Source organism: Dermochelys coriacea, chromosome 1, assembly GCF_009764565.3.
Source record: "Dermochelys coriacea isolate rDerCor1 chromosome 1, rDerCor1.pri.v4, whole genome shotgun sequence".
NCBI lineage: Eukaryota > Metazoa > Chordata > Testudines > Dermochelyidae > Dermochelys > Dermochelys coriacea.
Window position 1 is genome coordinate 78,687,067 of NC_050068.2, and position 12,889 is coordinate 78,699,955.

Sequence of the window (12,889 nt, forward strand, 5' to 3'; positions counted from 1 at the left end):
CTTACTTGCAGATCTTCCTCAGATAAGGCGCTCTCTCTCTCTCTCTCTCTCACACACACACACACACACACACACACACACACACACACACACACACACACACAGTGACTCTAGGGACTTCGGTGGTGAATAGTTTCCATGATGCCTAGCATGCCAACTAGTGCAGGATTTTTACATATTGTCTGCAGCAACCTTGGTCAGCAACCCAAAGTCTTAGAGACAATGAGATGAAGATGGTACAAGTGGAGCATGTACTCCATATGGTTGAGATATATCTCTAGAGCTCTAGGAATGCTCATTTATGCCGCTACCTTCCAAGAGTTAGAATAAAATGATGGGAGAACTAGACAGCCAAGAGCCTTTTAGTATCTGCAGGGGGAATAGGGTATGACACTCTGGATTCTTTCATGGTTCCCCCCCACTCCCCTCTCCAGGCCAGATCTGAGCTGGCCAATAGCTTCCTCCTCATCCTTACACTCTCTCCCCAAGAGCTCAAAATCTCCTCATTAGGCTTTTCTGTGCTGAAGTCACTGTTCCTTGTGCATGTGTGGGGGAGGGGGAGGTGGGGGGTGAACCAGACATGGTAGTCTGACTCTGAGCCTGAGCCCTCGTAGTACAAGAGTCAGCGTTCTGGCCACAGGCAGGGCATAATTCATACTCTGTAGAGCCTGTAAGTGCTGCCTTATGTAGGGAACCTCAAGATTCCCACCAGTAATTCTCAGGACTCCTCGGCCATGTCTGAGTCGGGACAGAGAAATCCAGCAGGGAGGCACTGCAGTGGCAGATCCAGGTAGCTGAAACTACTATGACACTATTGACCCGATCCAGGGGAAGAGGCGGAGGAGGAAGATTATGAATCGCATCTGCCTGAAACCAAGTAAAAATAAAGGTTTTAAAACAAAATAGTCAGGAGAAACTGAAAAGACAATTTGTTCCTCTGCTGGAGGCAGAAAATCTGGTGGTCTGAACTGAAAGGCAAAGCCTAGTCCTGGACCAACAATACTGGACTGCCTCTGAATTCCACCGGTGGGGGGGCTATGAGTAATGACTTCACAGTGAAGCTGTGCAACAGAACGGAATGTAACCCATAATATTTCTGAGACATCAAAGTCAGCAAAGCAATTGTGCACCTTCAGTCGTCAATCATTTATTCTTCAAGACCAGGGAAACAGACTATCCCAACTATCTCCCTCATCTGGATGCTACAGGGTGCTACATCTGGAGACACAGCTCCTGGTCTGACGGCAATGTCTTACTCTGCAGTACTGAGTGATTCCATAGCTACTAAACAATTTATGCTTTTTTTGTAATGCCTTGTCAGTAGAACTTCTTTTTTTCAGGGGTATATTAATTTCATTTTGGGGGTTTAGTTTTTAGCAATTTTTGCGTTTTATGTAGATGTCAAAGAATTGGGTTTTTTGACAGCTTTCTCTTTGTATATGCTATAACGAGTAATTTTTTTGTAATGTTCCCTTTAGCATTAAACCTTTAGAACATACCAGTAGGATCTGCATGGGCTGATTAATGCACAATGCATTAGAGTGCTATAGCAATCACACCACTGTCGTCTGCGTTACTGCTCCATGTAGCTAAGCCTTTCAGTAAAAGGTAACCATTTACATTGTTTATTGGATATATACCAATTTTCTTTTCTTCCTCTTCCTTTTATTTATTTTTTTTTTAAATTGGGGGGTTTTTTATTGGTTTTTTTATCAGTTAAAACTTAACATCAGAAGCTCTACCTATTAGGAACGATTTATCTAAGAACATTTCGTCAAAATGAAGTTACAGGCCATATCAGGAATTTTCATTCTGCATGCCCATGTACAGTCACACATACACATGCACATACCAACAACAAAATAAGAAAGCACTCTCTATTTTGGATGTAGCCAATATCCTGAGGTAAACATTTTCATTTAGGCACAGCTGCCTGTAGAAGGCAACCAACCACCAACAGTGTCCCAAAGTGGTCAGGGGGTGGGGTGGCAGGTCATCTTGCTATTGAAAAACACAGTTCTTTCCTTCAGAACCCTCTGCCACCAAGGGTTTCTGGCACAGGGACTTTGAATTCTGGACAGTTGAACAGTCAAGGTCTTTTCGAGCTGGGCTCTCCCCTGAAGGCTCCTGTTGTTGCAACGTTCTCTTGGAATGGATAGGGGAGCCTAGGCCCACCCTGTCCACCAGGCCCCAGAGGGCGGCCCAATGCTAGGCTGCTACACTCTGAACCTTGGTGAACAGCCACCCCCCAGATCACTTCCTACCTAGTCTCCTTTAGCTTCATAGAGTAATCTTCAATCAAGTCTCTGTCCTGCACATTCAGTCACCTGCCTATCCTTTGTACGTTTGCACAAGTCTGCATTGTCAGGTCTTACGCAATGAGCTCCTTGGCAGCACTTCCTGATCAGAGAAGCCAACTGCTCCCTTCCATTATCTACATGCCTCTGAGCTGTTCTGCTTCACTTTTGAAGCCCCGCCTCCAATTTTTGCAGGCTTGGCAGGTGTGACTCGGTGGAGCTGACTGAGCCAAGAGCTGTTCCTTAACTCCTTGCTCTCCAGCGTGGGGTTTGTATACCCCATCACAGTGCTAAATAACCCACATCAGCACAGTTGGTTTGGATGAGAGAGCAATGGCAGATTAAGATTCAGGGTAAAGTAACAGCCTACGGTCTTGTTTGAAGCTGAAAGAACAAACAAAAATTTTTTGCACTATTTCTATGCTTCTGATCCTCCAGTTTCCATCCTGCAGAGGAAACACAGTTGATCAACTAATGCAGAAAAACTAGAGAGGCGTGAACTGGTTTGAATAAATTAAGGTCTGAATCTTAACCCATCACAAACCCCTTAATATTCAGCAACTCTCCGAACCTTACTCTACTTCAGGGCAGGTACCAGGTCTTTCCATATATAATGTAGGGCACCTAATACTTTTGAGATTATAACTGTAGTAAATAAAACGGGTAATTAACAATTTAGCCCAGTTAATGATGGTTCTGCATGATGTTTAAACACATACAGTACATCTACACTGCAATAAGAAACCTGCTGCACAAAGTCTAAGAGTCTGGGTCAGCTGACTCAGGCTCGCAGGATTTGGACTAAGGGGTTAAAAATTGCATTATAGACATTCTGTCTTGGGCTGGAGCTCATGCTCTTAGACCCTCCTGTCTCACGGGTCAGCTGATCTGGGCCAGCCGCAACTGTGTTGTGGATCTTTTATCACAGTGTGGATGTACCCATAGGTGTCAAGACTACCACATCTGCTCCAGGGGTGCATGCTGCTCACTCACAGAACTACTATTAAATATTTCATTTTTACTTTGTAAAAGTCACATTATTAACACTGAGATACATGCTACTTTTTGACTTCTAAGAGCTCTACAGGCATCAACTAATTAAGTCAGAAACCACTGAAAGATCCAGCTGAAACAAAGAAAAGGTTTGGCTTCTTGTGTATTAATACCCAAGATTATACAGACACTCTGTTGACTACTTTTTTCATATCAAATGATAATCTTTGCTTTTTACAGAGTTCACATGATTAAGGCCATATGTTCATTTACACACTGCAATAAAATAAACTGTCATGCTGTCTCATACTTCCATATCTCATCCATTATGTAAACCTCTAAACCAGAGGTGGGCAAACTATTGCCCGCGGGCCACATCCGGCCCATGGACCCATCCTGCCCAGCTCCTGAGCTCCAGGCTGAGATGGCTAGCCCCCAGCTCCTCCCCTGCTGTCTCCCATCCTCCACAGCCTCAGCACGCCACACTGCCAGCGCTCTGGCCTGCCACTCCTGCTGGGCAGCATGGGGGCATGGCTGGCTATGGCCAGGTAGTGGGGCTGTGAGCTCCTGCTGCTCTCAGCAGCATGTTAAGGGAGCAGGGGAGTTGAACAAGGGGCAGGGGGTCCTGGGGCAGTCAGGGGACAAGGAGCAGGGGGTGGAGGTTCAGCGGGGGCGGTCAGGGGACTGGGAACAGGGGGGATTGGATAGGCATGGGAGTCCCAGGGCGTCTGTCTGGGAGCGGGGGTGTGGATAGGGGTCAGGGCAGTCAGGGGACAGGGAGTGGAGGGGGGAGTTGAATAGGGGATGGTGTCCTGGGGGGCAGTTAGAGGCGGGAGTCCCGGGAGGGGGCAGTCAGGGGACAAGAAGCGGGGGGGGGTTGGATGGGTCGGGGGTTTTGAGGAGGGCAGTCAGGGAGAAGAAAGTGGGAGGGAGTGGATGGGGGCGGGGACTAGGCTGTTTGGGGAGCCACAGCCTTCCCTACCTGGCCCTCCGCTCTGCAGAGGCTGCCATCTGGAAGCTTCGCCAGGGACAAGGGCCAGCCACCTCCTAAACTGCCCATTTCTGATGGAATGAGGCAGCCCAACGTTAACAATTCCAGTGGGGGCTCAATAACAAGGTAAAAGACAAGCTAGTCCACATCAAAAGCCCCATCCACGTAGATGACTTTATTGACGTCATCCTGCACATTGACTTTTGGCTGCATGAACGGAAGGAGGAAAGGAGGGGTGACTGACGCCCCATGGCCACCTTCCACACCAAGACCCATGCAGATCAACCTGGATTGCAGACCTCTGACCCCAGAGAAAAGAAAGCATCAACAACAGCTGAACTATGTTTTCACTGTGGAGGATCTGGACACATCCTTACTCCTAGACAGCTCAGAAGAACCTGGGAAACAAACCAGCCCAGACCAAGTAAAGGGGGTACAGCCTGGGCACCACCAAATCATGATGCTCGAGAACTACTCCCACCCCCACCCCAAGTAGAACCCGACCTAGGAACCATGGTGTCTTCCAGCATTTCCAGTTGCTACTGCGGTTGTAGGTCTTGGGGCAAGTGCAGCAGATCCCCCAACTAGCAGTGATAGACTCTGGGGCTCTACAGTAGCCAAAACTCTCCAGATCCCCTTCCAGACAAAACCCACTCTGGACCTGGTGGAGATGATTGATGGCTCACCTTTATCGTCAGGACCGGTGACTCAATAGACCATGCTCTTAGAGGCAGTAATGGAAGGGAACCGAAAAACAATATGCTTCAATGTGATCCACTCCCCATTCTTCCTGATAATTCTTAGCATATCTCAGTTGGAGCGGCATGACCCATGTATATCCTTGTGGCAGAGGAGCATTAGCTTCTCCTGCCTATATTGCCAAAAAGCATGCCTCCAATGAAGCAACCAACCCACAGGGTACCAGGGGCCCCAGGATGAGAGGAGACCCTTGGAAATGGAAATATGGGCACCGGGGGCTAACCAGAAGGGAGTGGCTCCAGACCAGAACGTCAGCCTTCCCGGACAAGTACCGCAACTAACTAGATGTGTTCGAAAAGAAAAATGCAGACTTATTACCATCACACCAGACTACAGTTGCCCAATAGGTCTACAGCTTGGGTCAAAGATGACCTACGGATGGATATACTCTATATCTGAACCAGATCGGGAGACGCTACGTGGATATATCCAGGAAAACCTTGCCAAGGGCTTCATTCAGTAATCTATCTGTCTAACGAGGATACCAATCCTCTTTGTGAAGAAGGATGGGTCATTACACCTCCACATAGACTATTGTGCATTGAACCAAGTGACTATTTGTAACCGGTACCCTTTGCCCCTTATTTCAGAATTGCTGGACCATCTGAGGACTTCCAGGATCTTCACGAAACTAGATCTTTGGGAGGCATACAATCTAGTTCATGTAAGTCCTGTGGACAAATGGAAAACCACTTTTTGTTCTTGATATTGGCACTTCAAATACCTGATGATGCCATTTGGCTTAATCAATGCCCCTGCAACATTTCATAAGTGATGTCTTCAAGGATACCCTGGGCCCGTACTTGATTATCTACCTCAATGATAAACTAGTATTTTCCAAGAATGCAGAGCAGCACTACCACTATGTCTCATCAGTCCTGGAAAAACTACAGAAGCATGGGTTGTACGTGAGTTTGGAAAAGTAAACCTTGAACTATGCCACCACTGAATTTTTGGGGTACAATATCTTCCCAGAGGGAATCCACAAGGATCCAAAGAAGGTGGAAGCCATCTGCAAGTGCACAGCACCTTGAACCCTTCAGGAATTTCAACACTTCCTGGGCTTAAATTTTTTTTCTAGGAGATTCATTGCAAACTTCTCCTAATTAATAACTCCCCTGACTTCACTCCTCTGCAAACCTCTGCTATTCACTTGGTTGCCCAAGCCCAACTTGCTTTTGACCAGATAAAGGCCTCCTTCACTACGGCCCTGATTCTGGCACACCCTAACCCAACTCATCCATCTATAGTGGAAACAGATGCATCCAATGTGGCCCTAGGAGCAGTACTCTTGCAGTGATTCATATCCCACTCAGTTCTGCACCCTTCTCAAAAACTTATCCCTGCCAAGATGAGCTATAAAATACTGAACAGTGAGCTGCTCACCATAAAAACTGCATTTGAAGAATGGCATCACCACTTTGAGGGAGCTTAGCACCCCCAGTATAGGTCTTCAGCAACCATAAGAACCTCAAATACCTTCACAAGGCCCAGGAGTTGAACCAGAGGCAGTTAAAGTGAGCCGTGTTCTTTTCTTGGTTCAAGTTTGTGATATCTACCTCCCAGAAAAGCAAAATGGGAGAGCCGATTCACTATCACAGAATGGGGAATACTACTGGGGAAGCGAAGAACCAAATTCTGAGTCCCCTACCTCCTCAAGCCTGGTAATTTTGCCAATGCCACAATTCAGTGAGGTGGGCATTCCCTCATCTGATCCTCCTTGAAAGAAGACCCACTTGCCCAAGGGACACAGTCCATGCCACTGGGGGTTAAGATGCACCATCCCATGCAGAATGGCATAACTTACTTTCACAAACACATATATGTGACACCAGGATGCCTGCAACTGAGGGTTCTACAGCTGTGCCATGATGCTCCACTGGTGGGTCCCTTGGCCAGCTGATGACCTCCTGCATGGTTACTCACATTTTCTGGTGGCTCTGCATACGGGCTAAGGACCAAGCAAGCAAGGCACCAAGAAGTACCTGCTCATGGCTGTGTATTGAGACTCTCAGCTCTTTAATGCTGGGATTGTGTTTTACCATCTTGTTTACCAGGGGACAGGCACATTGTTGACACTATACAAATAGTTAATAGGCTTAATAGTATTTGTCATAAATATAAAGGGAAGGGTAACCATCTTTCTGTATACAGTGCTATAAAATTCCTCATGGCCAGAGGCAAGACCCTTTCACCTGTAAAGGGTTAAGAAGCTAAGGTAACCTCGCTGGCACCTGACCCAAAATGACCAATGAGGGGACAAGAGACTTTCAAATCTGGAGTGGCGGGGAACAAAGGGTTTGTCTGTCTGTGTGTTGTTTTTGCCAGGAACAGATCAGGAATGCAGCCTTACAACTCCTGTTAAATTAGTAAGTAATCTAGCTAGAAATGCATTTTGTTTAATGGCTGGTAAAATAAGCTGTGCTGGATGGAATGTATATTTCTGTTTTTGTGTCTTTTTGTAACTTAAGGTTTTGCCTAGAAGGATTCTCTATGTTTTGAGTCTGATTATCCTGTAAAGGTATTTACCATCCTTATTTTACAGAGGTGATTCTTTTACCTTTTTTTTAATTAAAATTCTTCTTTTAAGAACCTGATTGATTTTTCATTATTCTTAAGATCCAGAGGTTTGGGTCTGTGTTCACCTGTACCAACTGGTGAGGATTCTTATCAAGCCTTCCCTAGGAAAGGGGGTATAGGGCTTGGGGGGAAGACATCTCCAAGTGTGCTCTTTCCCTGTTCTTTGTTTAAAACGCTTGGTGGTGGCAGCATACGGTTCAAGAACAAGGCAAAGTTTATATCTTGGGAAGTTTTCAACCTAAGCTGGTAAGAATAAGCTTAGGGGGTCTTTCATGCAGGTCCCCACATCTGTACTCTAGAGTTCAGAGTGGGGAAGGAACATTGACAGTATTACATGAAAAGAAATACCCCTCTGTTAACAGAATGTTAAGGTTGCAAAATCAAGCACCCAAAAGTTGCGAAATGCCAGGATTAAGGTTGTCTATGCAACCCTAAATCAGCCCCCTTGTGTGTATATATTATGATACAGTCTTTAATTACATGACCACATACTATTTTTTCCTAATCTCATTCTCAGATGAACCATTTTAGGTAAAAACAACAAAGAGTCCGGTGGCACCTTAAAGACCAACAGGTTTATTTGGGCATAAGCTTTCGTGGGTAAAAAACTCACTTCTTCACATCTGAATAAGTGGGTTTTTTACCCACAAAAGCTTATGCCCAAATAAACCTGTTAGTCTTTAAGGTGCCACCGGACTCCTTGTTGTTTTTGCAGATACAGACCAACAAGGCTACCCCGATACTTGACATTTTAGGTAAAACTTTCTCCAAACACCTCAGTTTGGGGCAGACATCAGCCAGAATGGTTTAAGTTTGGCAAAGTTATAAGAAACTGAAAACAGAGTCTTGCAATGGGAAATGGCAGGCAACCTTAACTATAGATGTCACTATCTGTCCTGCCTATGATACTAAGAACACACCTATAAACTTTTAAAAACAGTTTAAGCACCAGGGTATTATTAATGAGTGTGCAGGTGCGAAGAGACAGATACTACAACTTTGCTCATCCAGGACTCATTACCATTAACAATTGTTTTTCATGGAGCAATGACCCCAACAAAAAAAAAAGCTGTATTTATTTTACAATGACATTTTGGTTTTGAGCAGATTATATATTATTAAAAAGTTATCAAATATTAATCAGTAATCAATACTGCCAATTCTACATTAAATTTAAATGAGTACCTGTTTTTGAAAGTTCCTATTGTAAAATGTGTCCATATCATTTTTTTTCTTTTCTGCAGCTTTCATCCAAAACAATAGTCAAGCTCCTGTAGGTTTCCGTGATTCTCAATTCTTCCTCTTCCAAAGCACTGTTCGGTAAATGCAAGTTATATTTAATTCCCCTGGGCAGTTATGTACCTCTCAGATGAGCAGCTTTTATTAAGCAGGGGTTGTATTTTTCTCAGCAGGCCAACCTTTAAATAGGAAAAGATCAACCTATCTTAGTGCCAGTCTCCACCCACTGCCTCCTGAAGTTTTGTCCAGAATGACCACGGATATCTAGAACTGCATGGACACTTTTATGCAATAGCCTTTAAACAAATATATCGGATATATTAGTTTCTAAGATGTGACTATTTTGAACAATAGCTACAACCCTGTTTGGGAGCTCCCCAAAAGAAAGAGTCAAATCACATAATTGTAACTCCACCTGGTCTAAAAGAGGTCAGTTCACAAACCAGCTACCAAATAAGACTTCAGGCCTAGGCTTTGATGAACTGTTCTTGTGTGTATCTAAGTATGTATACTTTGGAATCCCGCCCCCGGCCAGCTGCTGAGGAGCACTGAGTAAACACACCAAAATAGTTGCAAATTGAATGGAGCAGAGCCAAAACCAAGACCCATAAACAAACAACCATTTAGGCTATGAAAGCAACTGCAGAGAAGAAACTGAAAAAGTGGTATAGAATAGGTTTTACACTGCTGTTAGTCAGAAAGCCTAAAAGGAAGGCTGAATTCTTCCCAGAAAGCATTAATTAATTTTACAATGTCAAGGGGAAACGGAATCAATTCAAATGTAATGAAAGTGTGTGAAGCAGAAAGGGCTCATTGCAGACATCTTAAATGTCTTTACTATTTGGAGTACATCATTTTTGGACCTGCCCCCAGCAATTTTTCAGCAATCAGGATCAGTTCCAAATCCACCCTGCCCGCATCCGACCTGAGCTGGCTCAAAGCTGAATCCAATGATGATTGAGCACAGAGAAGCTGCACTATTCTAGATGTGCATCTGTCAGAGCACACACTATTCCAGCAGCCCAGAAGAAAGAGGCAGCAGTAGAAGATACAGCAGATAACCTACCCTTGATATACTTTAAGAAAGAAAATCTCTACTGCTCTACTTTTTACTGAGGATTAGATTTTGGAAAATTCAGTTCCCTCTCATCCTCATCGGTTCCCCCTGTATAAAGTTAATGAGCCGTATGCCTAAGGTTGTACTCCAGCAGCTATTCAATCTCTGATCACAGTTGACAAACTGAATGTTAACTATGCATTATTAATATTTTTAAATAAAGAGCAGTAGTTTTAAAATATCAAATTTTGACCTTTAATGGACTAATCCTAATAAACACTGAGCAAAACAGAAATTAATAGGAGTTCATGGTCTCAGTGTGCCATGAATCTGACTGTCAATTTATGTGTTCATTTCTTTACCTGTTTTTTCCTGGATTTTTATATTCATAATGAATTATGACAAAGAAAACATCAAACTATAGTTTCTTTGCTTTAGCATGATGTAAACTTCAAGGAACACAACTAAAAAAGGATAGTGGATTGATGCCCAGCACTAGAATACACTCCTGAGATTCATATACTTTATCCTTTTTATATTTCTAGTCATAGTTATACTCCAGTGGATGAAGTTAAACATGACAGAGACTATTTAGAGCAGTCACTTCCTTTCTAGGAAAACAGTGATTGTGGATGCAGAGAGGCCAGTGTGTGACAGTAATCAAACACCCCATGACACTGGTACTGGAATCCTGGTAAGAGGATGTGCTCTAAATTCAATGAACACACAGTATGAAAATGTAAACCTTACAGGAACATCTCAGCAAAACTCAAATGCATTTATGACAACTGATTACTGAAAAAAAATTCTTTATCTTATAGTTTTGTTAGTTTTAGAGAGTATGTGTGTGCGTGTGTTTTGTGGACAACCAGACTTTAAGTGGTCAACTGAGCAACAAAATTGAGTTGGCTTTATATAGTACCTTTCATTACAACTTTTGGAGATACTCAGATACCACAGTGATGGGATCATATAAGAATTTTGATAGATAAATCTGTACCTTTAAGATTGTTTGTCCCAGGTCATATTGTGCCTATTCATTTTGATTTGTTTTTTTTCTCCAAAAGCTAAAAGTTAAAAATAATTAAGTTTTAAAACTCTGACATCCATGTTCAAATCCTTAAGGAGACATCTGTTAAAGAATTATAGAGTAGGAAAGATCCCCTATGTTTCTGATGTGGACTTAGCCTTGCTGAAGCCATCCTCTTTATAAGGGAAATTAAGAGAGAGATGGAAAATTCCCTTCTCCTATGCAAAAATGCAATGGCTATATTCATGAAATAAGTAAGGAAGATTATTTCCCTAAATATTATAACTTCCAGATTACTTATTTGTGACTACACAAAGATATGTACAGTTACTGTCATCTTGAGCATTGATTCTCCCAGACGAAAGAAATTCATACTCCTAAGGATTTTTCTTCACTCTGTTTCACTGGACTTTTAGGAGAGACAGACAGACTCCCAGACAGACCAAAATAGGGATAAAGCATAGAAATGTAACAAACAAATCCCTGATGATGCAAGAGAAGTTGTCTATGATGCTAACGATATACCAGAATATTAATGTTCCAAAGAGAAGTCATATTTGGTCTTAAGTGGCCTTTAAACTGTCTGATGGCTTTACCTGTAGGGGAAAAAAGAAGCCAAACCAGAAGCTTAAAATTAAATCCTAGCCCCACTGATCTCAATGGAGCCGGATAGCTCAGTGGTTTGAGCGTTGGCCTGGTAAACCCAGGGTTGTGAGATCAATCCTTGAAGGGGCCATTTAGGGAGCTGGGGCAGATATTGGGGATGGTCCTGCTTTGAGCAGGGGGTTGGACTAGATGATCTCCTGAGGTCCCTTCCACCCCTGATATTCTATGATCACTGCCACTATTCGTAAGGACTTCACCCTTAGATTTTAATAGTGGCAGTAGAAGTACCACCTGCCTCTTTGTTGCTTAAATTGTCCAGAACCAGTCCTAGCTCCAGAAAGAGAATTTTTATTCCCAGGGACTGAATTTGTCCATACAACAAAGTCTCTGTGAAAACAATTGTATGATTTAGTCATTGCATTTTTCTAATCTGAAAGCAGAAGTTTAGCAGTCTGGTTGTTTAATCCTTCATTTTGCATAGGTTCCCAGACAGAAAAAAACCAATAATCATAATTCACTGTCTTCCTCTCTCATCCATATATATTTAGATCAGTTATCAACTTCCCCAAGACTACTGGGGAGTGTAACCTGAATTGTATGAGAAAGAAAAACGATGCCTTGGATGCAGCTAAACATCACCATGCTCTGTGGTTCTTCATTACCCTTGCTAACACTTTGCAGAGAACCAGAAAGAAGAAAATAGGGACAGGAATTGGAGACACCACCAGGAGGATGAAAATGCATCTCTTTCCACTGCACTTTTATCCAGGAAACTTAGGAACATTTAAGTTTTATGATGGTAAGTGGTGGCAAGTTGTTTCTTGAGTTCACCACAGGAGACTCCTGCACTGAAGGCACCAGGTGGCCCTTCCCCCTTTCAGAATTTTGGCCATAACTTTCTCTGTTTCTGGGATGTGATAAGTAATTAGACTTTCTGCCCTGACACAACTTCCTAATTCTAATGCCCATCATTGTCATCTAGTCTGACCTTGTTCTTCCTCTATTTGTATGGTCAGAGACACTGCAGCACTGTTGTCTGAACAGACCTGGCAAAATAGGTGTGTAAGTATCCTGTTTCATCTGTAACCCTTTGAGAACTTTCCAGACCAACAGGAACTCCAGCTTGTTTACCTATAAATAAAGAGGTCTTTGCTAGCTCTCTTGGCAATCAAGAGAGGCTCTCTTTAAGAGATCTGTTTGCTGCATTTCAGGAATATATAAGTCTACCAAGAAGTGCCGTTTAATAGCATTAGTTTTTCCCTCCTCTACATCTGAGTTAGCCAAGAGATTTGTAACATGTAAACACTGGTTCCCCAGCTGTGTGGGTTTCCTTCCAT

The 12,889-nt window shown here is 43.3% G+C and overlaps 1 protein-coding gene across 10 annotated transcripts in view; it reads right to left on the reverse strand.

Annotated features, from left to right (window-relative positions):
* The window catches only part of KLF12 (Kruppel like factor 12), a 361,876-nt gene that overhangs the window by 242,820 nt on the left and 106,167 nt on the right, over positions 1–12,889 (reverse strand). For 3 of the 10 annotated variants that reach the window (XM_043504589.1, XM_043504591.1, XM_038371189.2), the window contains exon 4: positions 8,806–8,933. The exons of the other annotated variants lie outside the window; for them this stretch is intronic. In XM_043504589.1, the coding sequence (XP_043360524.1) occupies positions 8,806–8,871 (66 nt within the window). In that variant the 5' untranslated portion in view covers positions 8,872–8,933. The remainder of the gene's footprint in view (positions 1–8,805; positions 8,934–12,889) is intronic. 10 annotated transcript variants of the gene reach the window in all.